This window comes from Microtus pennsylvanicus, chromosome 13 (assembly GCF_037038515.1).
Source record: "Microtus pennsylvanicus isolate mMicPen1 chromosome 13, mMicPen1.hap1, whole genome shotgun sequence".
In the NCBI taxonomy this organism is placed as follows: Eukaryota; Metazoa; Chordata; class Mammalia; order Rodentia; family Cricetidae; genus Microtus; species Microtus pennsylvanicus.
In genome coordinates, this window is record NC_134591.1 from 79827042 (window position 1) to 79842837 (window position 15796).

The 15796-nt window shown below is 54.8% G+C and overlaps 1 protein-coding gene and 1 long non-coding RNA gene across 10 annotated transcripts in view; one reads left to right on the forward strand and one right to left on the reverse strand.

Moving 5' to 3' along the window:
* Positions 1-15796, reverse strand: part of Espn (espin) — a 33031-nt gene that overhangs the window by 10389 nt on the left and 6846 nt on the right. For 5 of the 9 annotated variants that reach the window (XM_075946469.1, XM_075946471.1, XM_075946472.1 and 2 more), the window contains exons 3-10: positions 7567-7753; positions 7283-7465; positions 6996-7127; positions 4396-4597; positions 3339-3610; positions 2183-2230; positions 319-522; positions 33-228 (exon numbers count right to left, since the gene is read on the reverse strand). In XM_075946469.1, coding sequence (XP_075802584.1) covers positions 33-228; positions 319-522; positions 2183-2230; positions 3339-3610; positions 4396-4597; positions 6996-7127; positions 7283-7465; positions 7567-7753 — 1424 coding nt within the window. Of the gene's footprint in view, positions 1-32; positions 229-318; positions 523-2182; positions 2231-3338; positions 3611-4395; positions 4598-5164; positions 5207-6995; positions 7128-7282; positions 7466-7566; positions 7754-15796 lie in introns of those variants that run through there. The other 4 variants (XM_075946473.1, XM_075946468.1, XM_075946476.1 and 1 more) reach the window with 2 other exon arrangements.
* LOC142834216 (uncharacterized) lies at positions 4781-6404 on the forward strand. The gene is made up of 3 exons (XR_012907531.1): positions 4781-4806; positions 5099-5147; positions 5347-6404. It is a non-coding gene; the product is annotated as an uncharacterized LOC142834216 (long non-coding RNA).

Below are 15796 nucleotides of genomic sequence, written 5' to 3' on the forward strand. Positions count from 1 at the left end.
CCGCCCCCACCCCTCATCCCGCCCCTACTCACTGCCAGCAGACGACGAGGAACGACGCTGCCCGCAGCCTGCGACCGCGCCCTCGATGGGCAGAGGTGGGGCAGGTGGCGGCGAACTCAGGGCCTCGGGCAGTGGCGGCGGCGGTGGTGGCGGTGGTGGCAGCTCCTTAGACGTCTTGGGGTCCGCTGAGCAGCCGTTGTGCACGTGGTTCCCGGGGAGCAGCGCCGCCTGCGGGGGTGCAGAGGGGCCAGAGAGTGAGGAGCGTGCAACAGAGTCCGGGCCCGGAAGGCCCATGGATGCGGGATGGAGAGCACGCACCTCCTCACTGTGGGCCATGCCCGGGCGTGAGGCCAGTGGCTCCCCCGGGCAGCGGCCCAGCTGGCGGTAGTAGTCCCCCGTGCTGGGCTGTTTGCTGAACGAGCGCTGCTTGCGGCCGGAGTCCTGCCTGCGCAGTCCGATGTTGTGCCAGGGCAGCCCCGAGTCCTGCCTTCGCAATCCTGAGTGGCCGTCGCCCGAGCTCTGCTGCGGGAAGACAGTGGAGGAGGATGCACTTAGCCCGGATGCCCCTCTCACCTCCCTTCCCACCCTCTGCCTAGGGGGCTCGCGGCCAGCGGCCGTCGAGTGGCGCAGCTGGCCGCGTCCCTGCCCCTCCCCCGACCCCCAGTTCTCCGACCAGGATGGGGCAAGGGGCGTGGGGACCTTGGTAAAAGGGCGAAGGCTCGGCCGGCTCACAGGGAGGGGTCTGGGTTAGGGCCAAGGGCACAGGGGCCCCACTAAAGCCAGAAGGGGCGGACCCAAGGGCGGGGAGGCCCAGCCTGGACGCCAGGGGGAGCCTGAGCTAGGACAGCTCCCACTTAGTCGGCCCCAGGACTCGGCTGCACCCTACTAGCTACTCCACAAACCGCACGTGAGAGCTCAAGGCTCCTCGAACCCTCTCCTGCGGGGGTCTCGGCCTGGAGGGGGCCCTGTCTAGAGCTGGTGCCCTGGAACGCTTCTCCTTACTCAGGGGGCCCACAGCCTAGGGCTGCTCCTACCTGCGACTGTTCCGGTGGCCCCCGCTGTGCACCTGGCGGCGGGGGCGGCACGGACCCGACACCTGCGTTACCTGATCTTTCCTCTCAGGTTACAGCCCAGCCGCACGCGGCCCGCCTATGAGCTCAGTCGGCCTGACATCACCCAGGGTCCGCCAATCCCAGGCTCAACCCCCCAGGCAGGCGGGGATGTCACGGAGCCCCGCTGCTCCACACCGTGCCAGGGGCGGCTCCGCCCTCTGCACCTCTCCCCCGACTAGAGGTTCTGAGTACACTACCTTCATCCTACCCGCCCTCAGTCATTTGCCAGGACCGTAAGACGGGCTGACCTCAGGCAGCGAAACCGCTTTTTTTTTTTGCCCCCAACCCACACCCCAACCCAGGTCGCGCCCTGGACCTTCCCCTCCCGCATCTGGAACCCATCGCTATCCATGTAAACGACACCACACCCGCGCCCAGGCCTCAAGTTTCAAGGGTGGCCAGGTGGGCTCGGGTGACAAAGCCACTTCTCACTCGGTTGCTCCCCAATAAGGCCTGCACTGGGCGAGAGAGAAAAGGTGGCGTGGCCAAAGACCTAATGACCAGGTGGGGCCTGTCCCCTGACCCAGTCCCCAGTTTGTATGTCTCTGCAGTGGCCCTCAGACCCTCCGCACCTCACTGGACAAGGTGCACGTGACAGGAAACACAACACGCCAGATTTGCTTTCTGGGTCAGCCAGCCCCTTCGGCAGGCACCCACTACAGCCGCCGAGGCGCACACCCCTTAACTCAGTTTAGGCACCCGCGCCTGAGGGGACAAGGGACGCAACCGGCACACAAAGGGCCCTTTGTGGAGCCTATGAGCGCCTTCAGTTCAGCACGAACACACCGCAGGGGGGCTCGGGCATGGCATAATGCTGGCACTCAGGCCCAGGGGTGGGGAGGGGGCATGGTTTGGGGCAAGGTTCGTTTGTTGCGCCAGGCTGCGAAAGTGGGCTGGCCTCAACTCTCTCCAACCTCTGTCCAGCCTTCTTTCATCTCCAGATGATCAAAGAACCTTCTGGGAAGAGCTTGGTGCACAGGAAGGCAGATAAAGACCGCGGTGCAGTCCCTGTAAAGGTTGTGTCCTTCCCACAGCCACCTCCGCCCCCATGGCCTTGTGACCTGGCTCACCTGTGCAAACTGATCACTCAGCTCCACCCTGGGGTGGCATGCCTTGGGCTGGGGAGAGAATTGCAAGGTCTGGGCTCTGGCAAGACTTTGTGGGTTTGCCACCCTACACCTGGCCACCTGTGGTCTTAGATTGTCCCCTCACCTCTCCCCCTGGCCTGGCTTCGGGCCTCCCTGACATTCATCTGCCCCTTCTCTGCTCCCCAGCTTTAGCCGGAAGTCCAAATGCCTTGGATGTTCTAGCCCCTCACGGTAGCGCCCCTTCTGAAGGGTTCCCTCTCCTCGCACACATGCTCATCCTCCACCCTCGCAGAGGTTACGGAGTGGGAGGGGAGTTAGCATCGGAGGGAGCCTTTTTTAACCCTGATGGAAGAGGAGCCAGCTTCAGCCAGTAGGTAGCAGAACTTTCTAGTGTTTGCTCAACTTCCCCACCCACCTTCTGGCCCTCACCTTCAAGTTAAACTCCCAGACTAACCCACCTGGAAGACACCTCAAGTGTTCTTTTTAAATTTTTCATTCTTTTTTATTTTTGTTTTCTGAGACACAAGTTCTCTTGTAGCCCTGTTCTGGCTCTCCCAAAATTCAGAGACCTGCTTGCCTCTACCTCTCCAATGCTGGCATTAAAGACAAAGGCCACCACCACCTGTGAGCCCCACGCTACGGGTATCCATGTCATCTATATGCTTTCTCTGCTAACTCCGCAACAGCCCTGCCACTCTGTGCAAGATGTAGCATAGCTCCTCACTACCCCGACTAGGCCTATGCTCCCTCAGCCTCGCCCCCTCCAAAGGAATATGGCGACTTTGCTTTGTGGCCCCCACCCGTCCACCATGTTCAGTTCTGCGCTCGCTAATTTTTTTTTATTTTTTATTTTTATTTTGTGGTTTTTCGAGACAGGGTTTCTCTGTAGCTTTGGAGTCTATCCTGGAACTAGCTCTTGTAGACCAGGCTGGCCTCAACCTCACAGAGATCCGCCTGCCTCTGCCTCCCGAGTGCTGGGATTAAAGGCGTGCGCCACCACTGCCCGGCTAAGATTTTCAATACTTGAACTTGCCCTGAGCCCAGAAATTCTCATTTGTGACCACAAAACAACCGGGCCAGTTCTCTATCGGCCCAGCCTAGTCCTGCTGCTTGCCAACAGGGCCAGCTCTCTACCTACCTCCTTCTTCCGTGATTCCACTTCCACATGGCGAAGCTTGTTCTTGGTCTGCATGTAGATATTATCTGCAGGTAGCCCCACAGGGGGATTGGGAGCTGGATAACTTGGTGGAGGCGGGGGCAGCTGGGTGCCTGGGGGTGGTGGCGGCGGAGGGAAGCTTGGTGGCGGTGGTGGTGGAGTAGGCTTCCCTATTTTGCCCTGAGGCACGCTCAGCTCTGGGTTCAGCATATCCATGTAGCTCTGTAAATCTGCAGCTCTTGCACTGGGAAGCCCTGGGCGGAGGGCAGAAGGGCAATCAGGGTGTATAAGTTTGCAAAATGTATCCCAGATCCAAGGTATCCCAACACTGCAAATGGCTTAACCAGTGGCAAGGCGAATGGGGGTCACTTGCTGCGGCCTCCTCAGTAGGCAGGAAGGTGATGCTCTCTGGTTTTTAGGGGTCACTTTAGGGAGTTTTGGGTTCCAGGGTCCTGTGGAGTGGGACCACCTGGCAGGGGCCAGGCAAGGCAGGAGTCTGGATGGCTACACTCAAACCAGCTCTGCAGACCGCCACCTAGTGGTGGGAAGCGGACACTGCATGTAATTGGACTGTTCAGGGTGTGGTCAGTGTGTACACAGATGCCTGTCCGTGAGGGCTTTTGTTATGTGTGTGTTTAACCCGGTCCCTCTGTATATTTGTGTGTCTGTATTGGTCTTTGTGCGGGTGTCCATATCTGTAGTAGTTCATATCTGTATCCCGTTTGTGTAATATAGGTGTGTGTTTGTATCTATAGTATCAGCGTAAGTTTGTATGTGCTCATCTGTTTGTATGCGTTTGTGCGTGCTTATCTGTTTCCTAGGCACACCCGTCCATATGTGCAGCTCTGAGTTTGTAGCCTAGACCAGAGAGCAGCAAACCCTGTGTGGGGCACATGCAGGCTTTGTGGCAGGGAGTGTATATCCTAATGGACACGCCCTATTGTCCCTCTCTCCACGTCAAGACAGTGAGTGACGTGTAGAGAAGAGCCATGCGCTTTGTCTTGGCTCCTCCGGTTCCTCTTCTTCCCGGCCCGCTCACCTCGGGTAGAGCGCTGACCCTTGAGGCTGGAGTGGCTGGACGAGCAGGAGTCATAGTTGGAGAGGGTGCTGGTGGGCGAGCCGAGGTCCAGGTTCAGTGGCTGCACCGACATGGTGGTGTTGGGCGAGGACATGCCCGAGTCAGGCTGCTTTGCCTCCAGGTCAGTGGACGGATCCCGGGACAGGACTCGGTGTTCCACGCTCTGAGAAGAAAGAGGGCAGCTGTGGGGATAAACTCCACACTCTCTGCAACAGGGGTCCTACCACAAGTCCCCAGTGAATGACCTGCCAAGCCACTTCTTTTTCTACCATGAGAGGGTCTGCAGCTTCTTTGAATACGTGTCAAGAGCAGACCCTCCCAGCAGCATTTCCGGCCTTAAAGAAATTCCCACCTGGCTCTCCCCCTGCTGAGGTAGGCGGAGACCTGGAAAGAAGGGCCCTGGAGGCACAGTGCAGCCCTACATCAGACTTCCCACTCTTATCAGTGGGCAGAAGGCCCGGGCTTTTATGCATCTGTGGGCAGAGGGCCCCAAGGGCTGCTCCTGCAGGAAGAAACATATAGGGGGACAACCTCCACTTCCTGCCTGCAACCCCATCTTTATTTGCTTGGCATGCCAGCTCCCTTCTGATGGGGGTGGGGAGGTTGGGCCCTAGATGGCATGCCCCAGCTGGGGCTGCCAACCCTCCCATTCTCCCTCCCACAGGCTGGGCTTCTGAGTGCAGGTCCGTTCGTCTTTGCTGGGAGCAGTTAGGGTGAGGGGCTAACTTACGTTGCCCATGCTGTCCCTGCTACCGGCAAGCCTGCTCCTCTGTTGCCTCCTGCCCTCCTGGCCCCTCCCTGCCTGAGAAGTGTCACAGGCCCCCTGGGACAGGGAAGCAGGCTGGCACCAGGTAACGGCTTGGCGGCCACCCTCATTGGCCCTGTAATTAGTGTTTGCCTTTTCTGGGCCAGCTACCTTGGTGGCTTGGATCTGTCATGGCTGCTGCCTGGCCTGCCTGGGTGAGGGGACCAGATCCTACTGCCTACCTCATTCCCTTCAAGGAGTCCAGCCCTGTTCTTACCCTATGAGGGAAAGGAGAGACCCAGAAGACGACTTGGGGGGAGACAACCTAAAGGTACTCTTCCCTTAACTAACACGAGTGGGCAGCATGGGGACCCTGCCCTGAGCTCTGTAGACCACAGAAGACAAGAGCTAGGACCCAGGCACGCAGGCTTGGCAGCCTAGAAGCCGAGCCTTTACTCCCCACCCCCTCCCTACCTATGGATGATGAGCATAGCATATGCCAATAATTTCTGCACCCGACTTTCTTCATCTGTAAAGTGGGGATAATGGTATTTGCTCCACAGGGGGCAAAGGTGTTGGAAGTCTGTGACAGGCATGGTGCCCAGTACATGCCTTAAGTGTAAATTACCAACAAACACGACAGAGATGAGCCGGGGTCACACCTGTACAGCACAGGACAGAGAGCCTGCCGGAGTCCGACATCAACGCTGGTGTTTATGGGCAGTGGCAGCCGCAGCCTGGCAGGCTCTCAGGTGATCCCGGGTGCTGCACACTCGCAGCCCCATAGCAGACAGTCTGCTTGATGGACCTCACTCCTGGTCCAGACAGAGACTCACAGTGCCCACCCCTGCTTGTGTGCCCCAGTGATGGGAGGACTTTCTGGAGGTTCATCTCCCCAACCTTCAGCTATGATTGACACCTAGGTCATGCTGAACTGTTCAGATCCCAACCAGGGTTACCCCACATGCTAGCAGATAGAGCAGGGCCATCTGCCTTCTTTCTTCCGGGCTTCATCTGGAAGCCTTCCTCATGTCTGGGCTAGGTTGTGGAGATAGCATCCCTCTGCGGGGGCGGGGGCGGGGGCTGTGAGACCGTCTTCCTCCTCTACTGCCCCAAAGTAGGCATTGTACCAGCAGGGGCAAGGCCCTGGACTTAGAGACGCCCACATCTGAGCCTAGATTCCCACTGGGTCATCTCATGGCTTTGTAAGCATACAATAAAACAATTTACAAGAGTCACATCGTTTTTCGGTTATGAATTAACTACAAGGTGAGCAATTGTGTACTAGTCAAGAGGGGCGGTTCCTGCCAGCTGTAATGGTGCATGGCTGTAATCCTAGCTACTGAGGAGGCCACAGCAGAAGGGTCACAAAAAAGACAGGTGAAAAGAGACCTGAGGTGTGGCTTAATGGTATGCCATTTGCCTAGCATTCCAAACCCTCAGCACTGAAGGAGAGAAGAGATAGCTCATAGCCAACGCCAGGCCATTGGGCTCCATCATGGATGTGTGACCTTTGGCCTTCCGGAGACTCAGTTTACCCATCTTTGAAATGGGACCACTTACCACAGCCTACAAGAGAGGGTCTGTAAGAGTTAAGTCCGCTAATACATGTGGGTGGGTGAAAAATGAAGTTGGCTGGGCCCAGTGGTCAGTGTCTCCTGGCCTCTGCCTATCCTCATGCCCGATGACAATGGTTTTGAATTTCAGCTGGTGCCAAGCCGTGGGCAAGGACACTTCCCCCTTGTACCACCCCAGACAAGAAGCTTCATACCCCTGACCCTCAGCTTCCTTCTCTGTAAAAGGGGTAAAGTCATACCAGGGTTTGCACGGTACGTAGGTAGCGGGAGCAGTGGGTGTGGCCATTGAAATCAGACAGGTCGGCAGCTGTGTACCCATCATGGTCCCGGACTTCCAGCCCCGCGCCGTTCACCACGAGGATCTGGCAGCACTGCAGGGAGCGAGGAGGAGAGGGCTGGGTCCCTTCCACGCCCTGCAAGCCAGAGAGGCTGCAAGGAGAGCCTGCGGCCGCCAGAGGGCGCCTGCGCCCCAGCGCTCGGCCCCACCCCGCCCCGCCCCGCCCCGCCCCTCTCGGGCCGCCCTGACCTCGAGTTCCCCGTTCTCAGCAGCGTCGTGCAGCGGGGTCCCGCCCCACAGGTCCTGCGAGATCTCTGCCCCGTGCAGCAGGAGCCAGCTAAGCACTTTGGTGTGGCCGCGACTGGCGGCAAAGTGCATGGCCGTGGCGCCGTCGTGGTCCTGCTCGGACAAGCTCACGTCTGCGAAGCTCACCTGGTAGGGAGGGAGTGGGCGGGGCAGAGGGCGGGGCTTGAACTAAGCCCCTTGAGACCCCGGCTCATCCCCAGCGCTGTCCTGCTCTGGTCCCTGCTCACCAGCCACACCAGGACAGGGTTGTGGCCCATCTGCGCCGCGGCGTGCAGAGGCGTCATGCCGTCTTGGGCGCTCACGTGCGGGTCTGCGCTGCACTCCTGTACCAGGTACTTCGTCACCTCCAGGTGGCCCTCCTGGCACGCCAGGTACAGGGGCGTGGCACCGTTGCTGGTTTGGGCATTCACTCCCCTGCGAATAGACAACACGCCGCCGCCATGGGTTCTGGATGCCCACTGCGCTCTCCTCAAAGCCACCTCTAGCCTGGCTCTCAAGAGCGGCCTGGAGAGGCAGTGTGTTCCTGAGTTCTCTGGCTCAGTAGAGTCCCTCTCCACTTTCCACCTCCTTCAGCCTACACAACTTTTCTATATAGTGCCTAAACCTACCGCTTTTTTAAAAAATTTAACCAGGCCAGAAGAGGGCACCAGATCCCGTTATAGATGTCTATGATCCACCATGTGGGTGCTGGGAATTGAACTCAGGACCTCTGGAAGAGCAGCCAGTGCTCTTAACCGCTGAGCCATCTCTCCAGCCCTGTATTTCTTTTTATTTAATTAATTAGTTAATTAACTAACTAATTTTAAGACTTTGTATTTTTTGAAGCAGGGTTTCTCTGTGTAGCTCTGACTGCCCTGGAACTCACTCTGTAGACCAGGCTGGCCTGTCACTCACAGAGATCCGCCTGCCTCTGCCTCCTGAGTGCTGGGATTAAAGGGATGCACTGGCATGCCTAGATATTTTTCTCTCCCTCCTCTTCCTCTTTCTTTCTCCTCCTCTCCTCCTTCTCCCCTCCTCTTCCTCCCCTTCTCCTCCTCTTCCTTCTCCTCCTCTCCTCCTCTTCCTCCTCTTCCTCTCTTCCTCCTCTTCCTCCTCCTCCTTCTCCTTCTTCGTTGTTGTTTGTTTTTGTTTTTTAGTTTTTTGAGACAGGGTTTCTCTGTGTAACTTTGGTGTCTGTCCTAGAACTTGCTCTGTAGACCAGGCTGGCCTCAAACTCACAGAAATCCACCTGGCTCTGCCTCCCAAGGGCTGGGATTAAAGGCCACCCCCCCCCCCCCAGCAGCCTGGATCTTTATATTTTAAATATTTATTTTATGTGTATGGATGTTTTGCCTACATTTATGTGGGTACACCAAGATGTCAAAGGAGGGCCTCAGATCCTCTGAAACTGGAGTTCCAGATGGTTGTGAGCCTCCATGTGGGTGGAATAGAATTTGGGTCCTCTGCAAGGGCAGCCAGTGCTGCAAGGGCAGCCAGTGCTCTTAACCGCTGAGTCACCTCTCCACCCCAGACAAGTATTTCTTAAGTACTGTTGTTATTCCTAGGCTAGGGCATTCTTAACTTATGCCACACAACTGGCAAATGTGATAGGATTACATATCTGTGGGATTCAGTGCCTGATGGGTGTGACCCACAGTGGACACCCGGCTAGTGGTCCAGAGTGGGGAAAAACGGGCAGGACCCGTGTCCTGATGGCTTTCCTTATGGTCTAACTTTGGACTGTTAGCACCCTTTATCCTTGCTTCCCCAGCCCAGCAGTTTCCTAACTGGGTAACAGAGCTGCATCCCCACAGGTGCAATAGAAGAGCATTGAAGCTGGCCTGGCCACTAGGTGGGTAACGGGTTTGGGTTGCGTGGGATGCAGTTACCAGGAATGGACACTGGGTGGAGCCACAAGCTACTCCAGACCCATCACCTGCCCATTCAAGTCTACAAACTCATCAAGCTGGGAGTGGGGATCCATCCTGTTACTCTCCAGTCTTTCATATTTCCACCCAAACTATTCTTCCTAGCTAAGCATCCACATATCAACCAGACCCATTAAGCCCCTTCCTCATTGGCCCAATAGTCTGTATGTCCCTCCTCCTCTAGATAGATCTGCCCATGCGCCAACCCCACAACATAATTTAGGTCCCTACTCTTACCCAGACGAGCGTGTCTTCCCCTCCTTAACCACAGCCATCCCAGAAGCTCCGAGCCTGGAGCCTCTCCGCTCAAGTTGTATGCATCCCCAACTTAGTTCTCATTCCCTGTCTCTCCTGACTGCCTGTGTGGGCACCCTTCCCACACTCCAACACAAAGCTGCCGCGTGTTGCTCTCATGTTGGATCTGGCCCTTTAGATATCCTTCAGCATGCCGCTCCAGTGAGGGCTGCGGATGTAGCTCAGTATTACAATGCCTGGGTAGCATGTGGAATGCTCTGGGTTACAGCCTCAGCAACACACAGACACTCAGACACATGCACAGACACACGCACGCACGCATATACACACATACGCACACACTGATATACACACATGCACGTAGACACCTATGCACACATGTATGTACACACGCACACACACGGATATACGTGCACGCATGTAGACACACATGCACATACACACATACACACATGCATGCACACACACATGTACATACACATGCATGCATGCACTGCGTATCCTGGCACACGCCTATCATCCTAACATTTGGAAGGCTGAGACAGGAGAATCACTGAGAATCTCGACTACATCGTAAAACTCTGTATCTAAAAACCTAAAATAAAATGAAACAGAGAAAAAATTAAAAAGTAGGTCCTGCCTACACAGTCCAGGGCCGGCAAAAGACCCAGTGGTTGGCCACACATCTCTCCTTATATACCTGCTGGCCCACAGCCCCAGCCTGCAATCCCAGTGGCAGCGTCGCCCCCACACTCTGGTGTGTCAGGAACAGCCTGCTAAATATTTCATGCCCAACACTCAGCCGCTTGAATTATTCACCCAGTAACCAAGGCACAGTGAGTGCTGGGGTCCCGGGGATCGGAAGCCAGAGGGAATGACCCCCAGGGCCTGTGAGTTTTCAGGGTGGGGCAAGGCAGTTCACACAACAAAGAAAGCCAGAGCCATTATGAGCTTTGTCTTCCCAGCACCTTCTGGTTGGTGGGTAGCTGCCCTCCAGGGGTATCCATCCACCTAGGAGGAACTGGACTGCAAAGGGCCGTGGTGCCCACATCCTCCTGTCAGTCACTAGCTGCCCCTCCCTGCAGAGCCTTGGCACATAGTAAAGGGCCCCATTATTACCAGCATGTCAACCTCTGCCCTCAGGACTCCTACTGAGGAGTGGGAGGCCCAGAGCATGGGCTGTGAGAAGGGGGCAACCAGCCATCTTCTTGCTTGGCATGGAGGTAAGAGGAAGCCCAGGCTCCCTCACTCTCACTGGGGAGAAATCCCCAAGCTATGGATAAGCATAAGGAAGGAAGTAAAACTCCTGGGACTGGGTGTGCGAATGAACAAGAAGACTAATAAGAAAAACAGGGGCAGGTGTCATGGGGCACACCTTTAATATCACTCTGGAGGCTGCGGCAGGTGGATCTCTGTGAGTTCTACAGAGTGAATTCCAGGCCAGCCAGCGCTACATAGAGAGACTCTTCTTAATTAAAGAAGAATGACTTCTGACTGGTAGCAGTTACCTTTTTCTCTGGTTTTTCGAGACATTGTTTCTCTGTGTAACTTCCTGGTTGTCCTGGAACTTGCTTTGTAGACCAGGCTGGAGATCCGCCTGTCTCTGTCTCCAAGTGCTGGGATTAAAGGTGGTGCCACCACTGCCCAGCTATAACAGCTACTTTAGCTGAGTGGTTACTCACTGCAAGCTCAGTGTTAGCCAGTTTCACGCCCCTTCCCATTCAGTCCTTGCTATGGTCTTAGGGGTGAATGTTAGCACCGTTCCCCTTTCTCAAACAGGGAAACTGGGGCAGAGAGGGCTAAGATCATTTGATACAAAATAAACAAAGCCATGATGTGAACCAGAGAGAGAGAGAGAGAGAGAGAGAGAGAGAGAGAGAGAGAGAGAGAGAGAGAGAGAGAAAACTTGCAGCTGCAGCCATGCTGTGTCCACACCTTTCTTGTCTGTCTGTCTGTCTCCCTCTGCACACAGACCTCTACCCTTCTCTCAGGAACCCTTTGCCAGTGGGTGGGCTCAGGTGTGCTTGGGCCTGGGAACATGACAAGGGCTGATCAGGACCAGGTGTAAGTCCTACCTCCCCCAAACTGGGTCACAGTGTCCCTTCTTGTCTGAATTCTCAAACCTACGGTTAGGTTGTTTCTTCTGTGCCTGGGAGGATGAGCCAGGACCAGGGGTCCTGCCAAGCGTATGTCAGGCCAGACTTCATGTCTACTGTGTGTGTGCATGATCCAGGGGACTCAACTAAAGGGGACAAAAAGGATCTCAGGAGACCTTTGCAAAGGGGGGCCTCCAGACTCCTCTTGCCTGGCTCCCCTGTAGCATATTGACTTTCCATGCATCCCGCGTCCGCTCATGACCCATCACGTGAGGCTCCAGCACAGGGTCCTTTGCCCTCCTCAGCCTGTTTCCTCCCTGCACAGCCTCTCCCGCCCAGCTGACTCTTCTGTGAGTCCGCATTAAGGCAGCTTGTGAAGGGCAAAGTGTCCCCTGGTGGGGTGGAGGTGCTGGCCTTCCCAGCTGCCTTCTTCTGAGCCCAGCACCCACCCCCAAACCTCGCTCGGGTCCAGTCAAAGTCTCAGGGCTATTTTTCGGTCAATACCCAGTGGTCTTCTAGATCCACACCTGACTGGCTGAGCACTGCTCACCAGGGCCCCTTCCCAGCGCCAGCTCCTTTGCTGCCTGTTCATTTGGGCCCAGAACAGGCTTCTGGGACAATACATGTCCCCATCCCACCCCGTTCAGTCGGGGGTGGAGGACAATCGCTCTGCTGTCTCTCCTAGACAGGGTTTCACGCAGTCCAGGCTGGCCTAGAACTCACTGTTTAGCCAAGGATGGCCCTTGAACTTTTGGTTCTCCTGACTCTACCTTCTGAGCTCTGGGATCACTCAGTTTATAGGGTGCTGGGGTTGGAACCCAGGGCTTCATGCGTGCGTCACAAGGACTCTAGCACTGAGCCTCAACAACCCACACCCTTGTTCGTTTGCTTTTCAAGATCTATTATTTGTTTTTTAAGACTTTTAAAAATGTATTTCTTTTCCTTTTTTTTTAAAGATTTTTTTTATTTATTATGTATACAGCATTCTGCCTGCATATCTGACTGCACTCCAGAAGAGGGCACCAGGTCTCATTATAGATGGTTGTGAGCCACCATGTGGTTGCTGGGAATTGAACTCAGAGGACCTCTGGAAGAGCAGCCAGTGCTCTTAACCCCTGATCTCTCCATCCCAAGATTTATTATTTTTATTTTATGTGTATGTGGAAGGCCATAAATGTTTGTGTGCCACATGTATGCAGGTACCCACCGAGGGCAGAAGAGGGCATCAGATACCCTGGAACTTGCATTACAGGTGGTTGTGACCTACCATGTGGGTGCTGGGAACTGAACTTAGGTCCTCTGCGAAAGCCAGCCTATGCTCCTAATTGGTGAGCCACCTCTCCAGCCCTGCTACCCTCCTTCTGAACCCCAAACTCTGGGATTTTAAAAAACCCTGCTCCAAGATCGCCTGCTGGTGTGAGGTGACCTAGTAGATCCTAAGTAGTTTCTAGTCTTCCTCCTAGGGGAAGAGGATGATATGTTCTAAAAGACCCTCTGTTAGGGAAAGGGGTGCACTCTACTTCTGGGGGGGGGGTCTTAGAGAGTTGCTTACAGCCAATGCAGCCACCGAGAACAAGGAGTGATCCCTCGCCGCAGCGTCAGGCTGAGGCCAGAGGGCCACGGCCCTTATTCTCCTGCTGCCAATAACACCTGCCCTAAGGGAGTTTGGGAAGGGCCTGAACACACAAGATATTTGTCAATCACATCTCTGTTTATGCTAAGAGCTTGGCTTGGACGGGGGGAGGGGAGAAATGAAAATCACAGCATTATTTTTAGGAAGGGTCTCGCCCAGTTCACGGGTGTCCCAGTCCAGCAGCAAGCCTGGCCCAGCTTCACTGTCTGGTTGACTGCATCTAGACACACCTAGGAGACATTTCGAGTGAGTGTGTGAGGACAGTTCCTGAGAAGATCCACCCTGCGTGTGGGAAGTGATCCCATTGGCTGGGGTACTGGACTATTTGAAACGGGAAGAAAGCAAGGAGCCAGCTGATCACCCGCTCCCACTCAACTCTCTGCTTCCTGACTGTGAACACGATGTCACCTTGGGTTCCCACTGACTTGCTCCCTCTACCCCAAACTCCTGCCTGATAAGATAATGGGCTATGTCTTTTCTTAAACTGAGTCAAACCAATCCTTCTGTAAACGGCTTTTATCCAGTATTTTGTCACGGCAACGGAAACAGCACACACACCCGTGACATTTCCAGCACGTGCCTTCTCTCCCATCCTCTGCCTGACTCTCAATTCATTTTGCTGTGCCCCAGCCACGGCCATGCCTTTCCTGGTCCCCTCAACTTGAGGGATCCTGCCATGACTTCCTACCAGACATCCCAATTTTACCACCGAGCCTTGATCACCCTTGTATTCTCTTGTTCTTTTGTTTAGCTCATTCTGTATACACAAAGGCTTATGGCAGAGCCGCTGTATGCTGCCTGCTGGGACAGACAGCCTGCACACCCACACACCCCTGAGTAGAAGTGTTCCTCTAAACTGGGGGCCGGGGCTGCTCTCAACCTATGTGAGTGTCTCCTAAGCTGGGACAACTGTGTCCCCAGTACTGGTGAGCTGGGCAGAGTTCAGACCTACTTGTGCGGTGAAGAAGTGTGTAAGCGAAAAGAGGCAGCCAGGCCAGGAGCCCTGTGCCCACCATGGCCTCGGCCTCTCGGGTAGGCTGGGAGCCTTTGCCAAATGGGCACAGGGAGATGCAGAAAGGGAGTTCCAGATAAGGTCACCGGCAGTAACCTGTCGCCAGGCACAGACCCAGGATTCCAGACTCCTCATCAATCAGCAAACAAAGGCCCACGGTGTGCAGACACTGGGCACACAGAGCGAGGAAGATAAGCCTGGAGCGTCATTAGTCATGGGGTCCAACAGTAAGAAAACACAGAGAGACATGTAGAAGGCTATGTTCACAGATGACAAGGGCCCAAGAGCCTGAGAGGAAGACCTCAGAGCCTTCCCCACTCTCCAGTCTCAAAGCTCAGTCAGGGTTGAGCCCAGGGCCCTCCTCCAGCAGTAAAGGCTGGAGAACAGCCAAAAGCAGACATGGCAAAGGCATTTGGGAAGGGGACTCTTGGATTTACCATCCCTGTTAAGAGTCAACCCAAACAGGGCGGTGGTGGCACATGCCTGTAATCTCAGCACTCTGGAGGCAGAGGCAGGCAGATGCCTATGAGTTTGAGGCCAGCCTGGTCTACAAAGCGAGTTCCAGGACAGCCAGAGCTGTTACATAGAAAAACCCTGTCTTAAAAAAACAAGCAAACGGGGGCTGGAGAGATGGCTCGGTGGTTAAGAGTATTGCCTGCTCTTCCAGGGGTCCTGAGTTCAGTTCCCAGCAACCACGTGGTGGCTCACAACCATCTGGAATGAAGTCTGGTGCCCTCTTCTGGCCTGCAGACATACACACAGACAGAATATTGTATACCTAATAAATAAATAACTATTTAAAAAAAAACAAGCAAACAAAGAGTTTGGAAGCAAAGAAGTCTGCCAGCTGGTTTACGCTTTTCAGTCGCCCCGTCTGGGGATGCAGACACCATAGTCACCGTGAGTTTCTTGTGTTTCTGTCCCAGACTGTCAGCCCATCTGTCTCCAGGACTCCCAGGTTAGGGGGCCCTTTTTCTGCAGGGTTCTTAGAGGAAGGCCCCCCTCCTCCTGCCCAGAGTGGGAGGGAGGTGTTCTGTGGCTAGTTCTCTTTCTGGAGAGATTCAGTCCAATGAATTGGGGTAGACTAGAGGAAAAGAATGTACTCCGTGGTTTACGGCTAGAAACCAAATATGAGTGAGTACATCCCATGTTCCTCTTTTTGGGTCTGGCTTACCTCACTCAGGATAGTGTTTTCTATTTCCATCCATTTGTATGCAAAATTCATGAAGTCCTTGTTTTTTATTGCTGAGTAGTACTCTAATATGTATAAATTCCATACTTTCTTCATCCATTCTTCCATTGAAGGGCATCTAGGTTGTTTCCAGGTTCTGGCTATCACAAACAATGCTGCTATGAACATTGTAGAGCATATACTTTTGTTGTATGATAAGGCCTCTCTTGGGTATATTCCCAAGAGTGGTATTGCTGGGTCCAAGGGTAAGTTGATCCCGAATTTCCTGAGAAACCGCCATACTGCCTTCCAAAGTGGTTGCACAAGTTTGCATTCCCACCAGCAATGGATGAGTGTACCCCTTTCTCCACAACCTCTCCAAC